We start from the raw sequence: 20699 nt of genomic DNA, 5'->3' as shown, positions 1-20699 counted from the left end.
TAGGTTTTGAGCCTGGTTTGACTGGGTAGATACACGGGACTGCAGCCTAGCATCAGAGGGTGATATATTCATAATCTGTGCTGGAAGAGAAGCAATTGTAGACGAGGATGAATCAGAGTTCTGCAATGAAGAAGTTGTAACGGCTTGCGATGATGTTGGATTGGAGGAAGGGGCAGGAAATAATGGTGCTTGACTGGGAGAATTCTGCGATAATGCTTGTGAAAGTAGAAAAGACTGTATATAATATATGATATTAAGACATCTGTCCGCATGGGAAGGCATAAACATACCTGAAGAAGCATCGGAGGAAATTGATTCTGACTCATGAACTCCAGTGCCTGGGCATTTGGCGTTGCCATAAATGACTGCAGTAGGCGGGAAATTTGGTCGCTGTTGGTATTGCTATTGCCAGTATTACCAGCATTGCCATCCATTGCAACTGGAACGTACAAGTAAGAGGAACGTAACAAGTAAGAGGAATGGATATAGTTCAAGAGAACGCTATATATCGTTGTCGTTATATTATCTGTGGGTGATTTGGTGGCAGCTTGCGCATAACCAATTACTGCTCATGATGAAGTTGTTGGTAAGGTATTGAGAACTGGTAGCTCATGTCTTGAGAGACCGTTGATAACATACCCAGAACCGATTGAATGTCTTGAGAGACCGTTGATAACATACTCGGAACCAATTGATTGGTGCAATGGATACACAAACAAGAGATTGAAAAGGACCAAGCTTCGGCCATGGAAACAAAGCAAGAGTAGTTTCAAGGCATCAACAAGAACTCAGAAACAATGTGCAGCAGCTCAGTGGATTAACGACTAATGGTTGTAGGATGGAATTATACAGAAGTAAATCTAACATTTAAGGCACCATGCGGATCAGCGGAGGACATGGAATATTGCTCAAAATCTGCCGTCATAGTATACGCTAGGCGCAGGCTGTGCACTATTTTTTTCATCACGATCCGGCTTTGGTTTAACTCTCTCTCTAAGTCATACCTTCATCACTCCCTTTGTAACGGTCAACCATGGTTGTGACCTGGATCCTCACTCTATCCGTAACTCTGACGTTGCTCGCATTCCCTGTAGCGTCCGATTGGACGTCTACACCTTTCAATGCACCATCGTATCCCCTTGCGGTGCGGACTCCGTACCTTTCTGCTTGGTTCCCTTCCCCAGAAGGTGGCGTGGCATTGAACCAAGCGTGGCCCGAATTTTGGACAGGAGCAGTCAGTGGTTTTTCATGCAACGCGTGTAATACTCAAAATCGCCACAGACTTTAGGATGGGCCGGTTTCGCGAAAGTAGACGGGGTTGCCTATAGCTTCTTGGGTGAAAGTAGCGTGACGAATTTTACGAAAGCTACTCAAGTTAGCGCAGAAGTGCGTCAATCGTCGATGGTGATAATCAAAACGTGACTAACTTCGTATGATGGTGCAAGTTCACCTCAACGCGGTCAATTTTCGTGCTTTCTGCAGGACCTGTGGACCTCACTGTAACATTCCTTAGTCCCATTGAGGTAAGAGCCTGTAATTTGGGATTGGCTCTTTCCAGTGAAAAACTTTCCCTGTGTTGTCAGCCCGAGGACCTCGTAAAACAATCTTTTCCGTTTTCTTACCTTTCTGTTTCTGCATCTTGTAGCGATGGGTCGTCGCACAGTGTTTCTGTCTACACTGATATAACCGGAGAGTGGCTTGCCACCGACCATACGGCAGCAATAAACTGGACCACTACTACAGGAGATGTCTTAACACACCAGTCGCAGCTGAAAAACCAGACAGAATACACTGAAGGTGACGGCCGAATTTTGCGTACGCAGAGCATCTTTTGAACACTCCCTTTGAAGCATATTACTGATTTATTATTGTTTGAACGAAATAGAGGGTTCCATGTTTTACTCGACGAGAAATGTCGGTATCGTTCGCTGCTAAAATTTCTCAACTTCATCTATCTCATTGTCTTCCATTGGTATAGGTCGATGGCGCAACCTATCAAACAGGTTCAAGCACGGTCGTTCGCTCTTATTTCATCAGTAATGGCAAGCTCGCCAACACTCGAGATACCAATTATCGGGCAATAGATAACGATTGGCCGGTATTCGCCTTTGCCCGTTCACTTGGCCAAGTAACGAAAGACACACCTCAATACGCAGTGTTTTCTGTTGGTCATGTTCGCGACCCAGTGATCAAATACATCCAGAATAACGGTGTCACTTTCGAAGGCCGCAGCTACTACTTTTGGAGCACTTACTCAACGATCTCCGGCGCAGTACGCAAGATGTTCACATTTGCGTGGATTTTCTTTTGGCGCTAAGAGCCCTTTATACAGATAACTGCCTTTCTCTCCGACTATTCTGAAGCATTGTCGCGAGCGAAGGCCCTTGATGAAAAACTTCAAACTGCAGCATCTTCAATCTCGTCAGATTACGCAGATATCGTCGCTCTTTCTATGAGACAAACCTTTGGCGCTACAGAATTGACAATATCCGGATCTCCCGGTGCTTGGAATACAGACGACGTGCTCATGTTCATCAAAGGTGTGTGTGTACTCGAATTGCCTCCAGAGTATCATATCTCATCCGACTTTCCCAGAGATATCTAGTGATGGTGTAGGTTTGTCTCGAATCCCTATTCCTTCAATTTTCACTTAAATGTATTAGAACGTTAACACGGTCGATATCATAATGCCGGTAGGTTCTATACGCTCAGTCCATATTTCTTGCTTCTCATGTCATCCTCCCAGGCTTGGCCAGCCTTTATGTACTTGAACCCAAAGCTTGGAGAGTACCTGTTGTTACCCCTCTTGCAATATCAGGCTACAGGCCAATATCCCAATGAATGGGCCGTACATGATCTCGGTGGGTGACGACTGGGTTATACAATCATCGAGCCAATCTACGAGTCTTACGGAAAACTGTTTACATAGGTGCTCATTAGTAAGTTCTGATCGTTTTTCTTGCCCTCCGTATTTTTCAAAGGTTTCGCAGCCCGATTGCCAACGGTCACGACCAGGGCTTAGGTATCTGTCTACTGTTTTCTTGAGATGCCTTTTTCTGACGTGAATCAGACGAGAAGATGCCCATAGAAGGTGAGCAGAAGATCCACATGAAATTCCAAGAATCGCACTAACCCAATCTTACAGAGTGCGGAAACATGATCAACATGATGCTGGATTACACCCAAAGGACGGGTGATGCTTCATTGGTGAAGGCCTATGTGTGTAGTAACAGTTTCAATAAATCTCGCAAATATTGACCCATTCATTAGCCCATTCATCTCAACCAATGGGCAGAATATCTTGTTGCAAATACTCTGTTTCCTGCGAATCAACTGACAACCGTCGACTTCGATGGGCCACTTCCAAATCAGACAAACCTTGCAATAAAAGGCATCATCGGTATTCAGGCCATGTCTGTCATCTCCAGGAAATATCTCGATGACGCTGGATCCGCAGACTCGTACAGCGTGAGTTCTGTCAAAAGCAGTGATAGAAACTAGCGATACTCAGCTGTTCCGTCAGTCTACAGCTGCTTCCTATCTGAAAACATGGCAAAAATACGGGATAAGTTCAGATGACACCCATGTCGTTTTAGAGGCAAGTCTTGTTATTCCTAGTATACAACATCACTGACTAAAAGCATTGGTGATAGTACGGGAATCAGACAAGGTGAATTTGAAATAGTTTTTGTGTCTTCACGTCTGATTTTTTTGAAGCAACGTTTTGGCGTTCAACCTTGCAATGGATAAACTTCTCGGTCTTAATTTCATTCCTGACTCTGTGTACTCCCTGCGTACGTACATTGCGCCCATGGAATGTGAACCACATTGACAGAGAATTGTTTTCAGAATCCACCTACTACGAAAACCACTTGGGTAACTGATTTTGTGAATGAAGATAGACTTGAGAATAATCGTGTGTATAGCGAAATATGGATTCGCTCTCGACAGTAGAAGTACCTACACATCGTCAGGTATGTCTTATTTTGCTATTTACTTCCTCGGAAACTTACCTATCTTAGAATGGATGATTTGGACGGCAATGACTACCTCGACCTCCGTTAGAGACAGCTTCATCAAAGCTATACACAACTGGGTCTCAAGTGGAAAATCCAAGACTCCGTTCACGGACAGATTTGACGACGCCACGGGCTCCAGCAGCGCAAACAAAAACCGGCCTGTGGTTGGGGGAAACCTTGCATTGGTATACTCAGAATTTTTGCATTTCTGGGAGATCTAACGGCTCTCTTTCCAGCTTATTCTATAATCAGATGCATGGTAAACATTCAGCTCTGTGACCTTTGACCTCCTCGATAACTTACAAGTACGTACAGGGCTTAACCTCCCTTTAAGAACCCTTATCCATATATTTATTGATACACATCGCTCCTTGTAACACGTTCTTTTGAACTCAAACATTCTTTTTGAATTAACTGCGTTTGATATGGCCAGCTTTGACACACCCTCCGGCAATATCCGGCATAAAAGACCCGACTGACCCCACTGCTTTTCTTACATCCATTATCTCACAATCTGAGTATCTCTGTTGATACCTTACTTTACCTCGACCGTCAGACAAGAGCTCTTAGCTCTCCGGCGAGATAGTATCCATAACATCACGCACATGATGGAGAAGACTCAAACCGCGATTGAGGAACTGGGTAACGAGTCAATCGAGGCTTCCGCAGAGTCTACAAGAATAAATCGTGATGGCTCTCTACCTGAAGATATTCCAAAAGCTGATGCCGATCCGTTTGATGTACCAGACGGCGGTACAGCAGCCTGGCTCTGTGCCTTTGGCGTACGTCGTTCCCTGTTCACGATATTTATGATGTGATGAATTATGTGTAGGGATTCATGATTTCATTTACATGCTGTGTGTAAATTATGAATACTCGATCTTTCGCGGAAACTTGATTCGTTTTTTTTGCCTTGCTAGATGGTGTCGCGAATACTGTGAGCTGTACTCTTTCGGACCGAAATTAATTACACTCATACCTCATCGTTCCATTATGAATAGTTCGGCGTGTTTGAAGACTACTATTCAGCTAACCAATTATCCAATGAATCCCTGAACAATATATCATGGATTGGTTCACTACAACTTTGCTTAATCCTGCTAGTTGGGTGTGTCTCTGGACCGCTGTGTGATGCAGGGGTAAGCACTCATTATTCGCTATTAATACTTGTGTTTATAACCATCATTGAATATCATAGTATTTCAAGCATTTGATTGGATTTGGGGGACTCTTATTCTTTTTCTGCTTGATGATGACTTCGATTTCTAAGGGTAAGTCTTACCTTCCTACAATATCCTCCCCCGTCAATCAGCTTGAGCCTTCAAAATACAGTGTACTACCAGTACATCCTTAGTCAAGGGGTTGGGGTTGGAGTAGGTGCTGTTGATGTTCGGTGTTTTTGAAAGCGACTTTTGAACTTGCCCTCAGCTTGCACAAGGCTTCCTATTCACTCCTGGCATGGCCGTCCTAACTCATCACTTCAAACGTCATCGGACTCTGATTTTCGGAATATTTGCTGCTGGTGCATCAATCGGCGGTGTGATACTTCCTATTGCTTTGCAGAGACTTTTCGAGGAAGTAGGATTTGCTTGGGGAGTACGCATACGTAAGGACCACTAGCACTCGCTGTAGTGTGTTGTAGCTCAGTTGTTTTATAGTGGCATTCATCGTTCTTGCTTGTGTTGGAACGGGATTTATATGTTGTACAACGCGATTCCCACCTAGGAAAGGAGGTCGAGTGTTGGATATCCGAGTCTGTGAGTTTCTTAGTACCTCTTAGACTGTTGGTTTATCTTTGATTGTACTTATCTTGGTAGTCAGATCGCCCTCGTATACTCTTCTTGTTTTGGGCGCGGGTTTTGTCGGCTTGGGCCTGTAAGTCTGTTAGTTTCCTTCACACGTCTACATCCTGGCTGACCCGTGCTCAGATATGCACCCGTAAATTTCGGTGTAGTCTATGCGACGGACCATCAAATGTCTCAACAATCAGCGTTCTATTCGTAAGTACGATTCCTCTCGTGACTCATGAAATGATGGAGTGAGGGTGTAACACTAAGTACAGTCTTGCGATTCTTAACGCCGGATCTCTCGTTGGCCGCACGCTCCCGAATATACTGGCGACCATATTTGGGCCTTTGAATCTACTCATCGTGGCATGTACTGCATCGTCCGTTTTGTTGTATATATGGTTTCTGGCGACTGGAAACGGGGCTATGCTCGTGTTTGAGGCGATATATGGAGTTACCAGTGGCAAGTCTTTTCCTCAATCGTTCAAGCCTCCGCCGCTCATCTGGCACGTTTCATCAAGGAGCCTACGTGTCCTGTCTACCTGCTGCAACGGCAAGTTTATCAAAAAATCCCAATGAAACTGGGTTTGTGCTTCTTTTAATGTTTCATTATTGAACAGACTCTAATTTCGCTTTTTGCAGGTTACGACTCGGAATGATGTTTTTCTCAACATCTTTCTTCTGGCTTGTCAGCTCACCGATACAAGGTGCTCTAATCGGAATCGAGAGCTCATTTTGGCCCGTTTGTGTTTTCAGTGGCTCCACAGTTATTCTAGGAGTGCTCTTCATGCTTTTTTCGCGGTTTTTGGTGCGGAAGGAGAATCATACATGGAAAGTTTGACTATACATCGACGGGGAAACCGAAACTTTCGGATCCTCGTTTTCATGAGTAACGGAAGAAGGAATGTACTTGAACGAAAGTTATTTGCGACATCGTCAAGCTCTACGACTCTCTGAGTACGGCAGGAGTACGGATTGCCGTTTAAACGTTTACAAACTTGGATTTAGAATTGAGAAATGCCGGTAGATATCGGCAAAATTTAACTCGCGAGTTTCGGACGGACGTCGGATATGTTCCCGCCAATGTGAATTTCAACATACATCCTTTATCTTCAACCACGAAGTAGCACGAAGTCGCCTTATATTGGCTTATGATCTGTGATCTTCTTCTTCTTGTCGCTCAACTCAATGTCGCCTAAATCCCCGCAAATACCGCCAACATTTGGTCGCGCGCGAATTGTAGTACTCCTAGCCTCGTTGCTGGCTGCATTGAGCGCTGGAACAAATTACGTGCGTTGTTCTATTTGTAATATCGAAATGCTGAACTAAATGCCTTACATCCGCCATTAGGTATTCTCAGGTGAGCCAAGGCTCTTCATTCAACTTGACCTCACCATAGGAGTAGTTTCGACCTACTCTTGAGAAGCTTAACTATAATAATGCTACTCAATTTCCAGCGTATAGTCCTCAACTAGGTTCAAGGCTTGGTCTAACCCACACTCAACTGAATCTGATAGGCCTAGGAGGAAATGGTGAGGTCCAATCATCTGGGGTCAACATGATACTGATAAACCCAGTGGGTGTTTATATCAGTGCACCAATCCTGGGCAAGATTGTAGATTCACGAGGTCCCAAATCATTGCTGCTTTCTGGATTCGTGCTCTTGCTTGCCGGGTACTCTGGGATACGACTCGTCTACGACGCTGGACTACCGGAAAATGTTACAGCGCTATCGACCGCAATGTTTGCTTTGTTGATAGCGTGCAGCTTCATGACTGGAGTAGGAGGAAACGGAGGATTGTGTGCGGCGATAAATACCACTGCGAAAACATTCCCGGATAAGGTGGTAAGACACTATTTCTTGAATTCTCGATGTATTTCATGAACCTAGTACCATAGCGAGGCTCCACGACTGGCTTAGTTATTTCCGGCTTCGGACTCTCTGCCTTTCTATTCTCCGCAATCGCACATCTTGCCTTTCCCGGAAACACATCTTCATTTCTGCTCCTTCTCTCACTTGGAACCTCCTTTCCCATGCTCGTTGGCTTCATTTTTGTCCAACCTATTCCTCTTCCTCCTTCCGAAGCCCATCATGAATATCTTGACGTCGATCAAGCGGAAGCCGATGCAGCATCTCTAGCGCCGTCTATCCTTTCCGCACCTGCGCACGAGAACGACAGCCGGACACACCTTCCGACACACGACCGTGAGGAGGGTCTCGAATCGGGTTTGGGACATCGGCAGGTCCCTACAACGGCTGTGGAAGAATACATCGCTGAAGCGCGGGGTGGAGCAGGAATAGAACTAAGCCCACCGCGAGGTGTATCTCATAGTCCACGCCCCGGTAGGCATCGGTCGAGAAGTACTCGGAGAAGCTTTAGTCAGAGCGGGAAGCAGTTTTTGGACATAGGGCCAAACATATATGGTGTCAAGTTGTGGACATCAATCGACTTCTGGATACCGTTCATTTCGCTCTCGCTACGTCAGTCCGCTCTTATTCGCTGTTGTTTCATTGCTGAAATACAAATCATTCCTGCTTCAGTGAGCGGCACTGGGCTGATGTGTCAGTTTCTCTTCTCTCTTACCTCCCTATAATCGTTAAATCGAAACAAAAACTAGACATCAATAACATCGGGTCCATGGCGCAAGCACTGTATGTCTATTCACATAAAGACAGGTACAGTGAAGTCGATGCATCGCAATGGCAAGCCGCCCAAGTATCCACTATTAGTTTCATGAACTTTTCAGGACGCGTACTAATTGGTACGTGGTCAAATTCCCCCTGCTCTCACGAGGGCATCGATGACGGTATACGTACAAAGGATTACTCGCGGATTTCATCAAGTCACGATTAGGGCTTCCACGTTCCACACTATTGATCGTGGTGGCCTCTATCATTCTATCTTCGCAAATTGTTGCTGCTTACATCGAGAATGTCCGTGTTCTCTGGCGAGCAAGCGCATTGTTAGGTTTAGGGTATGGGAGTATGTTCTCATTGTATGCCACACTGTGTATCGAATGGTTTGGACTGCGTGTGTATTTTTCGTTTGTTATTTTGGTTCGAGATCCTGACTACAACTCTTCGTCCAGCTCATTTCTCTGAAAACTGGGGTTACCTCTCGCTTTCTCCATTGTTTGGTGGAAACATCTTCTCAGTTGCCTTTGGACGGAACCTCGATGCACATGAGCGGCCTGCGGAAAGCTCATATATGCCACCACCACCGGGGATCCCCCCGCGTCAGTGTCTCGACGGTCTCGCCTGCTACGTCGACTCACTGCACCTGACAATTGCTGCATGCATTTGTGCACTGGCATTGAGCACGTGGGCGGTCTGGAGGGATCGAAGGAAGACTCTGGAAATCGATCAGGATGGTATGTACGGGAGGGTTCCAAACGTTATATGGGAGGAGGAAGAGGAGGAATCCTGACTTGGACCCCTCGGTGGAATCATAGGTTCACACATCTTCGGGCTTGACTATTTACTTTTACATGTAACTATTAATCTGATAATTAGAAATAGAAGGGGATTTTTTCTATTGCCTGTTTGCAGGTTCAAGGCTTGGATAATAATAACGAGAATCGGGATTTCATTGATTAATGTCATTGCTATAATGTAAACGATGGTCATCAACCTAGACCAAGTCTTCTATGTAGGAGAATAGTCTTTGATTAGTGCATTCATGGACCCAATCTAAACAGCAGTACCATTCGTAATCATCATAATAACGACATGAATCGTGGTCTAGATTGTACAATAAGATGTAAAAGCTTTTTCTCATTAAGATGTTGCAATGAATGACTGTATGTACTTTTCAAAACAAACTCCTTGGTACGGTATTTTATTAATTAGAGTCCGGATCCAGCCGTGGCTTTTTCTAACGCTCGCCTTACCTGAGCGACTTGAAGAACTACAGGGAAGAATTGCATGAAAACAAGCAAGTATGAAGGGAAAGCGAACACGCAACTCATCAAGGGAAAGGGATGGGAATCCATGACATTCATTACACGCTTGGAGAACGCAAGGACTTGCGGCCGCGTGAATGGCAAGTTGGTAAAGGGGTCTTCATATTGTAGGCGTACGCTTTCATCAATGAAGACTTGAGCAGTGAGCGTCCAAATGATCTACGAGCCATGTTAGATTTGAATATGAAAATTTTCTTCAACAAATTCAAGTTACAGCTATCATGGGGTCGAGAAACTCCATTTCTGGCAAATGTCCCCATGTGTCAATGAGGTCCAGGATAGCCTTCGCCGCATTGAGAATCCTCACGCGCGAAGAAATCTTATCTGAGGCAAAAGGGAGGTGTAGCTGAATATCAGCAGCACTGGCGAGAGTATTGATAATCAATTGATAATTAAGGGGAGGGACATTGACGCGGTCTATAGGCAAAAGACTCCCAATAAATCTAGGAATTAACGTGTCGAGCACACTAAAGTCCTTTTGAGATTTGGGGGAGTTAGGATCTATCATCGCGGTTGATAGGTTCGTATTTTCTCAGTTTAGTTGAAATGTACGCACCATTTTTGAGCTGGCGTCCTGTAAACGTAGCGCGTTCAAACAAGATCGCGGCCTTGGAGAACGCGGCCCTTGGGGAGTCAGCATTATCAGGCATGCCACCCAAAAAATTGTCGATCGTATGACTGTTCCTGAAGTTGTGGTCAAGGGGATTCTATAGTATAGAGCCTTCAGTCAACATCTAATGTGCAAGCCTATGATTATTTTACCTCGGCATATTCCTCCATGATAAGCGGCCACGGTGTATCTATTCTTACAGAAGGTGAAGTATATGGGATGCTAGAAGGAGTGCCATGAACAGTATTCCAGAAACTGTCCAAAGTCAGTACGGTCCAAAACGCATTTATAAGCTCTCCTTCTTCTATGGGGTCTCTAGGTGGGGCTAGTGTATCCAAAGGTTGAGCAAGGTATCCGAAGTTCCCAACGTCAGAACTACGAAGTTTGTGCAAGCCAGCACTTAGTACAAGAGAAGCAGCAGCCGTCACATGGTATTTTCCCTCTACAGTCTTACCTGCGAGGTAAAAATAGTTTCCGAGAAGAACTTCGGCCTGAATGAACTGGGTCACTTTTTGAGGGTGAGATTCGGATAGGGAATGTGCTGAACTTTGAAGCGCACGCGAAACAAGTGTGGCTTCCTGTTCCAGGGAGTTCTGGGAAGACGAAAGATGATTTCCCCACACATAGGTGGTATTCAAGAGTGCGAAGGTGGGAGCTTCGCCTTTGAAGTGCAATACCGTATTAATAAATCGGTCCCGATGCAAGAAAAAGCCCACCCAGCAGCAATTCATAATGAAATTATGTACTCTGGCAGAAGGGCCGTATTTAGTACTACTTCATTCGAACTCGCTGAAACTTACAAAATTCGTCGAATGATGGGAGGCAAGTCCTGTCAGCAATGCACGATTATTCGATTGGCATTCAAGAAGGAGCGACTAGGTCTACCTCGAAACCAGATTCTGGTAAAGGTTCTGCGGTGCTGAATGAGCGAGAATACAACAAGGAGACAAGAGATCTCAACCATTGCTCCCATTTTTGAGAAGCTTAGCCTTTGGCATCAGGATAGAGTCCACCTGCTTCGTTTTTCGCATACCCTGTGTAGCTCCTCCGCTCTCAAGGTCTTTCAGCCGAGCTTCAAGTACAGATATCTGGTCCTCAAGAACTTGAACATGCGTGATACCATTATTGTCGTTGTACTCGCAGTCGCTGAAAGCTGATGACGAATTCAAACAAGGCCCGCATCTTGGTCTCTCCCCATCACATTTCTACAGGGATGCTCTTGAGCAATGCGCAGGTACTATTGCACACAGACTACACACGATCTTTCGTCGTCTGGAAGAGCATTAGTGGATCTATTATAGTACAAAGGAACTTACTGACCTGCAATTTGTACACGCTGAACCTTTCTGAAGCGGTGTGCTTTGCTTAGCCATTTGCTCTTTAGACTTCTTTAGAATACAGACAGAGTACGGACAAGATTCACAAAAGGCAAAAGGCATCTTCGCCGCCGGCAATATTTATGTCTCCGAGCGATCGTCGCGGAGTTTACGGAGCATATTTATCGTCGGCAGATTTACTTTGGAAAGGAAAGGAAAGGAAAGAACCGACACGGTCCCATTGAGGAACAGCCGGGGCCCATGCTACATACATAGCGCCATTATGTATGCCATGGATGCTTGCAACTGACAATGATCATGATCAGCGTAAGGACACCGTCGCACAAACGCCAGTTGCAAGCATGATGTACTCTAAGTAGGGCGCACAAAAGGTTTATATTGGACTGTTTACAGTAGATTGTATAGTAGATGAATACAAATCAGGGCTGGGAACGTAAGGTTCATGGCCAGAGAACACATTGAGAACATCATAGACATATTTTGCGGTTACAGACATGACACGGACATCGAATAGTAGGCGCTTTAGAAAATCATAGTCAGACAGGGTTTGACGCAGGAGGGTAAGCTCTGGAGCAGCAACACCAACGTCTGCTAGGTACCGTTCACGGAGGTAGACCAGGGTAACGTCTTGGCGGCATTGAAGGAGAGCATGGCACTCATCCTCAATAGACAGCCTGCAAAAGCGACACAGACGCCATATGTGTGGGATGGGTGGACGATACCGTTCATTATAGCGTAGACGTTCCACACTTAAGCAGTGGCAGGACAGTAAGAGACGCGTGAAGGCGTGTCGGTGTTTTGGTACATTCAGGACCTTCAGGTATGGACGCAAGGACATGGTGGCCGATAGCAGAGCTGGGAGGCCCATTTCATTGTAGTCAGTGCAGTTGTGGAGTAGGTGTGCTTTTACGGAGTCCCTGACCATCGATGACAGTGACTCTTCACATGATAGCTCCACTTCCTTGATAATGTGCGGGAGGGCCTCGGGATCAGCAAGGTTATCAACTGTGCAGAGAACCGGAACAGGAAGGTGGCATAGGACATTTCTCAGATCACTAATCCATGCAGGCTGTCCCATGCGAACGAGATGGAATGAATGTGCTAATGCATCGGTTACCAGTCGGTGACCTTGGAGACTGAGAAGGGAATGCAGGTAAGATAGAGCAAGCTTGATACGCCGATACCTGATAGGCTCAATACCCAATTCCGTGAATAGGAAAGCTAAAGTTGACCGCCGGTTAACTCCTAGTAAGCGTCGCAGGTAGAGGTGTTGGACATTCTCCAGGTCCTCCAGCAGGGTAAGGTCAATGTCAAGCACAATTTCGCATCCAAAGATAAGGTGTGGGTCAACGCGAGCCATGTAGAGAGTTATACCTTCCTGTGGGGGCAGGCAGCCTATAGCCGGCTCAAGGGCAAATGTGGCGCGGGTAACGTTACGGGCCTTTCCAGCCTTGATATTGTATATGGCTTGTAGGATATATTTGTGCACAGAGGTGAAGTTGAGTCCGACATATTTGTATGAGGGAACAAGTTCAATCCGCTTGCTGTCGATAAGGAAGATAGGCAAGAGCGGTGGGAGAGGACCAAAGAGCATCCATTTAGTCTTCTTGACACTGATGACCATTGAGTTCAGCTGACACCAGCGAAAGAAGTGGTTGAGCTTATCCTGTAGCCCCTCAGGCGACATTGACCAGATAGCAACGTCATCTGCCTGTTCAACATGTGAAACAGGGTTGCCATTGAGGTAGACATCATCGGCATGGACTGGGATGTGTAGGTCAGAGAAGTATATGTTCCACAGCATAGGCGATAATGTATCCCCTGTGAGGACACCTATAAGACTGCGGAATGCAGCCGTAACCTCATCCCCATGATGTACAACATATGTCATGCGAGCGTACAGGAGTCGGAGCCAGTCAAAAAGAGGTCCAGACATCCCCCTGTTAAAGAGTTTCCTCCAAAGGGTAGGGATGTCTGTTGACGGGAATGCATTTTTCAAGTCAACAAAGGCAACATAGAGCGGCTTGTCATTAGCCCGTGCAGTCTCTATAGCGCATCTGAGGATGAAAGAGTTGTTATGAGTTCGATATCCTTCCCGAAAACCATTCTGAGAGTTAGGCAGGATCCCGGCTTCCTCTGCCCATGCACGTACGCGGTGATCGATAATGAGCGTGAGCATCTTGAGGAGACATGATTCCAAACCAATGATACGATAGCTATCTGGCTCCTTAGCGTTGAGGCCAACTTTCAGAATGCCAATCAAAACTGTTGTGAACCACTGTTGAGGAGCGTCGAGGTCAAAGATGCAACGGTTGAATAGTGCAGCCAAAGTGGTATTCGGTATTCTCTCTATTTGACGATAAGATACTCTATCAATACCTCGCGCACTCTTTGAGCTGCGACCACGAAGCTTTTTCTTGCAGAGTGCAACATCATCATCAGTGATTGACCTAGAGAAGAAGCGCGAGGCAGTATGATCTGTTGTCTGACGTGGGATGGCGCTCGAAAGCAGGGTGTTCAACTGCCTCACATCCCTGTCAAAGTAGGCAGGGGGATGGGGTAGAGGGTTAAGACGCGCTTCAAAAACTGTGCTGAGTTGCTGAGCAGAGACAGAGACAGGACGTTTCTTTGCATCAGTCCATTCCCGAACACAGGACCAGAAAGAGAGAGCAGTTTCACAGTTGATGAGCTTGACTAGATTACCGCGATGCTGTTCACGCTCATGAGCTCTCCCTCTGTGAGACTCTCGAGGTATACAGTCTTCGTCTTCACGATCTGGATCATTCGGCCCAACAGCTGTCCATAGCTTGGGGGGTACATGCTCTGGCAATCGTGTTGACACTTTCCTCACATTCGGTATGGATTGCGCCAAGTGTTCCAGGTGAGGTAGTGGATGTGGAGCTAGTAGCGACCAGACGTTAGCATTTACATCTCTGACTGTTTTGTAGGCGATGTCTTTTGCTCGTTGTAAGTGGCCATTGCCCCTGGTAGGGATCACATGAAATTCGACGGCGGCGACACGGGCGCATAGGTGTGATACAACAACCTTGAGGATATCACTATGAGCGCAGTCCCAGGCATGTTCAGCATTATCTGCAGCCCAATAGCACAGGGATCGCACAAGGTATTCTGAGGTGACATTGATGTGTAGTGTACGTTCAGGGAGGCGATTAGCTATTTGTAGTGCCGGTATCATGGCAGATAGAAGAGCACGATTGATCGTAGGCTTAGGAACGGTCTGGATTCGGAAGCTGACATTGTTTTCACTATTTTCACCCCAAAAAAGTGAGAACGCAGCCTGAGGGGAACCCATATCATCTCGCCCAGATGAAGCAGTCAGGTAGACCACTATGCCTCCGTTATCTGCATAAACTGGACCATATAGAGTGTCAATGGCCTCGGCAGTTGTACGGGTTGAACGAAGAGCATCCTGAACCATTAGATCCAAATTAGTGGGAGAGAGCAGTGGTGAGATTTGATGGTGAGTCAGCATATCAGACTGGAGGACCGGTACAGGGGCAGCAGGAGGGTGGTATGGGATAGTTAGCTCAAGTGCTGCATGGTCCGATAGTGGAGATCGTGACACTTTCAAAGCACCTTCTGTAAGGCTAACAAGTGCAGGCTTTGATGCCAAAACATAGTCAATCACGGAGGCACCCATTGGCTGATACGATGTTAATTGACCTGGTTGGGTAGATTCAAATGAGGTTCCATTGAGAACATGGAGGCCGTTATCAGAGCAGAGCTGTAGGATCCAGGTCCCCCTTGCATTTGAGATAGTATCGGAGGAAAATCGTGGCGGGCTGTCCACACAACTGACGCGGTCTCCGATACGACCATTCAAGTCAGCGAAAACCAGAACAGGCTTTGGACTGGAGGCACATCGTGTGATGATACTTGCGATGGACTCTTTCGGATCCGCCTCGGACCAATCGCCATAGTATGAGCCTGAAGGTAGCAGGTACCCACCGATAATGCGGTAGTCAGCGGTTTCCACCACTACTACATCAGGAGCACATAGATCTGAACGGACTTCAATAGCTAAACTCGAGCGAAAAATCACAGCAACACCACCTCCAGCCCGCTTCAGTGCATGACAATCGGGACGTGGAGAGGATATAATGTCATAGCCTTCAGGAAGGGGAAGAGAGTCTTCCTGTCCTGGCCTGAGCCAGGTTTCTTCAACGACAATGATATCGAAAGTTGTGATATACTTGAGAAAGGCAGGGTTACGTAGCTTCAAAATAAGACGGCCATGTATATTCCAAGCAAGACTGCGGATAGGTGATAAGAGAAGAAGAGGTAGTAGTATTGGTATCAGTTGAACTGTGCGTGTAACATCCCATAGGCCTAGGTCCTAGCGCAGTGACGGCGTCCGACATGCCAAATCCAGGAGCCCTTATGCTTGCACTGCCAGTACCATTACTCTTAGGCTGTAGAAACTCATAGGAGTGCGTAGACTGGACAGGGGGACGCTGAATGAGTGTGAAACGACAGCCTTGGAGGCTCGCTGGGCAGCGCTCAGTGGCAATCCACACAAACTGTGATGCAGAGTCCGCAGTCTTGAAGCGAATAACAACATGAGGAGGTAGGCTGTGGTCATTCATACGATCCTGCAATCACAGTAGGAAAGGCCGTGTCTGCTGCATTCAAGATCTTTTTTTACTAAGCTGGAGGTCCCCTCATCGGCCTTGACACCTTCTACCAGAACATCAGTATAGGTAGGGTCATGGTGGAACCGTTTTGCCCCAGTTTGGATCCTGGCAAGTCGGTGGCAAGTAGTACAACAGGCTGACAATAGGTCACTACGTTTAAAAATTTGAGGCAAGGGTCTCATAAGGTCCCATACATAGCGCAATTACAGTATGCAAGTGACTATTCATATACTGCAGGAATCCGAGCATATTATGAATGGCGTACTGCCAGCTTATGGAAATATTGAATTAAAATTTCACAGAAATCCCCACATTCTCGGTCAAAACTTTCTCTGTCGTTTCCCAGAGCTCTTTGGCCAACTTCGAATCTTTCGCTGCCTCCGACTCGTCTTCAGGGGAAGGAACGCCGTATGGCATTACGTACGCTGCAGCCCATTTGCTCCTTTCTTCCCAAACCTCTTCCGCAGCAGCAACAAACAAGGGCGCCAGAGCACCTTGGAGTGGAGTTTGCGCGTCGTCGAGCCTGGACAGGTTCTCGGGGCCCACGAAGTTTATTGAACCATCTATGAACGGCCGCGAATGAAACGAATATGTCAATCATCAAGATGGCGCGTATGTATGGGTACGAGCGAGCCTACCAGTTTTTACACCTCCTGGATGAACTGCGACCGAGATGGCCTGGATTCCGGCTTCATCCAATTTACGCTGAAGTTCTTTGGCAAAGAGGATGTTGGCGAGCTTAGAGTACCCTTTTGAAAAGCGGAGAACGCAATTAGTAAATATTTCATCTCAGTTGTAAAGCTTCTCACCGTAACGTTTCAAATTAGCCTCTGCGCCATCTCTTTCACCGAAATCGTTGTTCAAAGATTGAAGAGAGTCAACTTTCACGTCTGGAGTAATGAGAACATGTGCAATGGAACTGAGCTACATAGACCGTGTATGATTAAGCGAGCATTGGTAAGAGTACGTGTGCCAGAAGCTAAAAACGTACCGTGACTATCCGTACACCAGGGTGGTTCTGAGCGGTTTTCTTTAACAGCGGGAGCAATCCCAGGGTGAGAACAAACGGAGCGAAATGGCTGAAGGAGAAGTCAGAAACCTGTGAAGTGCCATAAACACGAGAAAGGCACACTTGACCGTCATAGACGTGGATATACCATGATCGTCCAACTTAAGGCCACAGGCAAGACTGATGTTGAATATCAGTTGGTTATACAACCCCAAGGAGAATGGACGCTCACACTGCAGCATTATTCACTAGAATATCCAGCCTTGATTCCTTGACGACAAAAGCTGCCGCAACGTCTCTGACTGCCCTCAAGTTGCTCAGCTCGACAACGAAAGGTTCCAATTGTTTTACTGATATTCTGCCTTGGGAGCTGGCGAGGATGGCAGTTATCCCAGCTTGTGCTTTATCCAACGTACGAGCGTGGACGTAGACTTTAGCGCCTTGAAGAGCAAGCTGGTTGGCGACGTTCCACCCGATACCGAGCGGCGAGCTGTGAATTCAGGGCTCAGAGTGATCGGAGGTATCGCTGAAATGACTGGGGTCGAAAAGGCTTACTTTGAACCAGTTACCAGCGCGACTTTTCCAGTTAAATCAGGGAGCAAACTAGGATCGTATTCCTACATAGACAGCACCAAGATAAACGAGTGCGTGCATCAAGTTGATGGATACCTACATCGCGACGAATGGCAAGATTCATTGGGTGTGCTTCAAAGTTGTTTTGGCTGTGAAGTTATGTGAGAGTAGATTTCGCTGAGAGCAAGAGCACACACACCATCTAAATGAGAAGAGAACACCTTTAATAGGGAATTAGAGCCCATGACATCCCCAGCTGTCAAGGCTGCTCAGCAATCGAATCGGTAAAAATTTCGCGAGCGTATCGGGATATAGACTTCTGATCCAGCATTAGCTGAATCACAACCCGAGGAGTGTATAGACGGTTGAATGGCATTCCCACAGTCAACGGAAGATTGGATGAGGCCATGCGTACTTGGAGCCGTGAAGCTTGAAGTGTTAAAAGAGCTTGAAATCAAAGTTGCCTACCGACTTTAGTCACTGTCACAGAGTCATGTGAGATGACAGATCGTGATGTAAATGTAGGCCTTGTTCTTTCCTGTATCGATACGTGCTTGTTCTCCATATGATATCACAAAAACGTTGCCTTCTTGCCAATTTTGATATAAGGGTCTTTTGGATTCTATAGAAACGGACCGACCTTCTTTTTTCGACTTTGGGCTTCAACGATCGTGGATAGACTGTCATTCTTCCTTCATTCAACCCACGAAGGTCAGAACCTTAGGAAAGAGAAAGAGTGTGCCTCCCCACGTACTCTACGAAAGTACATATGCAGTCAACAGCAGCTACACCTACCGCAACATCTTCGCCCACCGGGAGGAAGAAGCCTCGCTGTCGCACCTGTGGATTACCGATGGAAGGTCATCGAAGGGGCGAGTGCGAAGGTTCAACTGAACCTTCTGAATCGGGCTCTCAAAATGATTCGGATGATAACGATTACTTGGCTCGGGCTGGCTCAAATGGCGAGGTGAAAGGTGAGCGTGAACTTGATACTTTCTGGTATTTTATTGATGGACTCACATCCTAACCTTAGATACTACCTACCCTAAAATCCCTCGCTCGTCGCCTTTTAGACTAACCAGGGCATCATACAAAGCCGCACAGAATCATAATGACGATCAATTCGCTGTTGGTGGCGACCGTGATCCAGGCATCAGGCCTCCTACCGGTACACCGCCGAAGCAAAAAACAAAAAACTCAAATCTGAAATCAAAAAAACTTCCCACTTCTCGCAATGACGATGGAGGTTTGGTTGCTGTTGTTCGCACAGACCAAGAAGACTCATCATCGTTCGATGGTCAAGAACAGAAACCACTGTTCACGGCTGTTGAAACCAATCCCAAAGCAGAAACATCAACGGTTTCTGCTGTCAAACACGAAGAAGAAGCCTTGCCTTCGCCCAATGCAATCATCTACGCTTCCTCAGACTTCCTTGAACTCGGTGAAGCTGGTGCAGCTCTCCGCGATAGGTTGCTCGAGAACACCGAAGGGAAAGAAGGTCATGTTGGTATGTTCTACACTCCGACTCCAGTGCGGGACAGGAAATCCTACGCGTACAAGGAATGGATTGTCGTGGGACGGGGAGAAGGCTCCGAGGCGCTTGTCAAACATATAGTCAGACTCGCGGACTCCCAATCTGTGTTGAGAAATAGAGCTCCCGGGACGTTTGTTGTAGGCGGTGAACTGGAGGTCGTTGAGGGTCCGAGGATAGTAACGATCCCGCAATTGGTGTTTGGTAGTTTTGTGGCGGTGGTGCTGTTGATGTATGTGCTCTCGACATTGTAGGTGAAACAGCATGGCCCAGAGGAAGGATTTTCTGTTGACAATTTTGGGGTTAGTATGATATGACTTTCAGCTTTCAGCTATGTTTCTATGGATTTTTCTCTAATTATGCTAATATTGAGTCTATGTCTGCATCTCTCCAAAAGTATATACCTTGACTGTGCAGAGGGAAAGGTTTGAAGGTGCAAGCGCGGGGAAAAGCTTTTATGGGACGCTGCGATATTGAACTTCACACTTCGAACTAGCGGACCCCTGGGGGGCACGACAAACCTTGCTTGATGTATGTTTTCTTCTCTCAAACCATTTTTATTCACTCATAGGGTAACGAGTAAGAGCTGCAAATGAATCAAAGCATGGCGCTACATGTTATTTGTTTTGAGCTAGATGTCCAACACAAAGTTAGAAACAATCCCGGTCACTTTCAGACAGTGAATAACATCTCGTAAAGCATCTTGAAAGACCTGCTGCTCAACCCCTCATCTTCCAAGGGTATGCGTACAATGAGTTAATGCACGTTGGGCAATTTCACGCATTCCAGTACACAATCACCCCACAACATCTTTGACAAATGAATATTTCCGAACATTTAAAAAGTTGTGCATTGGGTTAAAAGAAGTCCAAATAGAAGGAAGGAAATGGCGGTCAAGGGATTATGGAGCGAGTACGTGGGAATAGGCACAAAATAAGGATAATCATAATGAAGATGAGTACATACTACAGAGGGACATGTCAGGAAAGAAACGATAGAAAGGCGCTTAACGTGTGAAAAAAATGCACGGGCGCTTGGCAAAGACGGGGTGGCAAAGGACCTAGCAAGCAAGGTGATAACTTTCGCAGAAACAATGACATTTTACCTCTTCGAATCACAACTGCCGGACGGGACTTTCCACAAAATGGCTTTTGTCCTCCAAGAACCAATGACCGCGCCATGTATCCTATCTATCAAGGTGTTAGTCAGGCATTC

The 20699-nt window shown here is 46.3% G+C and overlaps 6 protein-coding genes across 6 annotated transcripts; 4 read left to right on the top strand and 2 right to left on the bottom strand.

Annotated features, from left to right (window-relative positions):
- The first annotated feature begins 918 nt into the window (after positions 1 to 918).
- Positions 919 to 4476, top strand: C8R40DRAFT_1136659 (uncharacterized protein). Its single transcript, XM_046229390.1, has 23 exons — positions 919 to 1234; positions 1282 to 1386; positions 1446 to 1523; positions 1584 to 1815; positions 1886 to 1914; positions 1979 to 2272; positions 2333 to 2540; positions 2596 to 2612; positions 2664 to 2693; positions 2747 to 2861; positions 2930 to 2939; positions 2991 to 3022; positions 3071 to 3091; positions 3146 to 3219; positions 3271 to 3468; positions 3524 to 3598; positions 3654 to 3670; positions 3718 to 3794; positions 3850 to 3876; positions 3927 to 3974; positions 4023 to 4204; positions 4256 to 4278; positions 4335 to 4476. Exons 1-22 carry the CDS (start codon positions 1034 to 1036, stop codon positions 4265 to 4267), a joined length of 2082 nt encoding a protein of 693 aa, XP_046079119.1. The 5' UTR covers positions 919 to 1033; the 3' UTR covers positions 4268 to 4278; positions 4335 to 4476.
- Positions 4477 to 4490: 14 nt separating this feature from the next.
- C8R40DRAFT_862454 (major facilitator superfamily domain-containing protein) lies at positions 4491 to 6992 on the top strand. Its single transcript, XM_046236481.1, has 15 exons — positions 4491 to 4706; positions 4767 to 4801; positions 4852 to 4876; positions 4940 to 4956; positions 5021 to 5158; positions 5218 to 5290; positions 5352 to 5392; positions 5448 to 5625; positions 5678 to 5776; positions 5837 to 5894; positions 5948 to 6019; positions 6082 to 6269; positions 6328 to 6391; positions 6449 to 6494; positions 6563 to 6992. Exons 1-15 carry the CDS (start codon positions 4625 to 4627, stop codon positions 6761 to 6763), a joined length of 1317 nt encoding a protein of 438 aa, XP_046079118.1. The 5' UTR covers positions 4491 to 4624; the 3' UTR covers positions 6764 to 6992.
- Positions 6993 to 6994: 2 nt separating this feature from the next.
- C8R40DRAFT_1063060 (major facilitator superfamily domain-containing protein) lies at positions 6995 to 9234 on the top strand (the record flags this gene model as incomplete). The annotated part of the gene is made up of 9 exons (XM_046225507.1): positions 6995 to 7103; positions 7264 to 7338; positions 7384 to 7652; positions 7706 to 7950; positions 8194 to 8288; positions 8349 to 8369; positions 8426 to 8569; positions 8629 to 8838; positions 8897 to 9234. 9 exons carry the CDS (start codon positions 6995 to 6997, stop codon positions 9232 to 9234), a joined length of 1506 nt encoding a protein of 501 aa, XP_046079117.1.
- A 307-nt stretch (positions 9235 to 9541) lies between these two features.
- On the bottom strand, positions 9542 to 12035 carry C8R40DRAFT_1136645 (uncharacterized protein). The gene is made up of 10 exons (XM_046229389.1): positions 11700 to 12035; positions 11639 to 11651; positions 11341 to 11584; positions 11265 to 11290; positions 11180 to 11208; positions 10532 to 11126; positions 10326 to 10476; positions 9984 to 10270; positions 9772 to 9928; positions 9542 to 9714 (listed from the first exon to the last, which is right to left on the bottom strand). Exons 1-10 carry the CDS (start codon positions 11816 to 11818, stop codon positions 9653 to 9655), a joined length of 1683 nt encoding a protein of 560 aa, XP_046079116.1. The 5' UTR covers positions 11819 to 12035; the 3' UTR covers positions 9542 to 9652.
- Positions 12036 to 16659: 4624 nt separating this feature from the next.
- Positions 16660 to 18077, bottom strand: C8R40DRAFT_1075159 (short-chain dehydrogenase; the record flags this gene model as incomplete). The annotated part of the gene is made up of 8 exons (XM_046226816.1): positions 16660 to 16934; positions 17010 to 17120; positions 17181 to 17295; positions 17363 to 17450; positions 17504 to 17560; positions 17613 to 17870; positions 17936 to 17997; positions 18054 to 18077. 8 exons carry the CDS (start codon positions 18075 to 18077, stop codon positions 16660 to 16662), a joined length of 990 nt encoding a protein of 329 aa, XP_046079115.1.
- Positions 18078 to 18722: 645 nt separating this feature from the next.
- Positions 18723 to 19738, top strand: C8R40DRAFT_1178332 (uncharacterized protein; the record flags this gene model as incomplete). The annotated part of the gene is made up of 2 exons (XM_046232855.1): positions 18723 to 18927; positions 18987 to 19738. 2 exons carry the CDS (start codon positions 18723 to 18725, stop codon positions 19736 to 19738), a joined length of 957 nt encoding a protein of 318 aa, XP_046079114.1.
- Positions 19739 to 20699: the final 961 nt, after the last annotated feature.

Source organism: Lentinula edodes, assembly GCF_021015755.1.
Source record: "Lentinula edodes strain Le(Bin) 0899 ss11 chromosome Unknown C8R40scaffold_79, whole genome shotgun sequence".
Taxonomy (NCBI): Eukaryota; Fungi; Basidiomycota; class Agaricomycetes; order Agaricales; family Omphalotaceae; genus Lentinula; species Lentinula edodes.
Note: the sequence above shows the minus strand (reverse complement) of the source record. Positions and strands in the feature narration are given on the sequence as shown.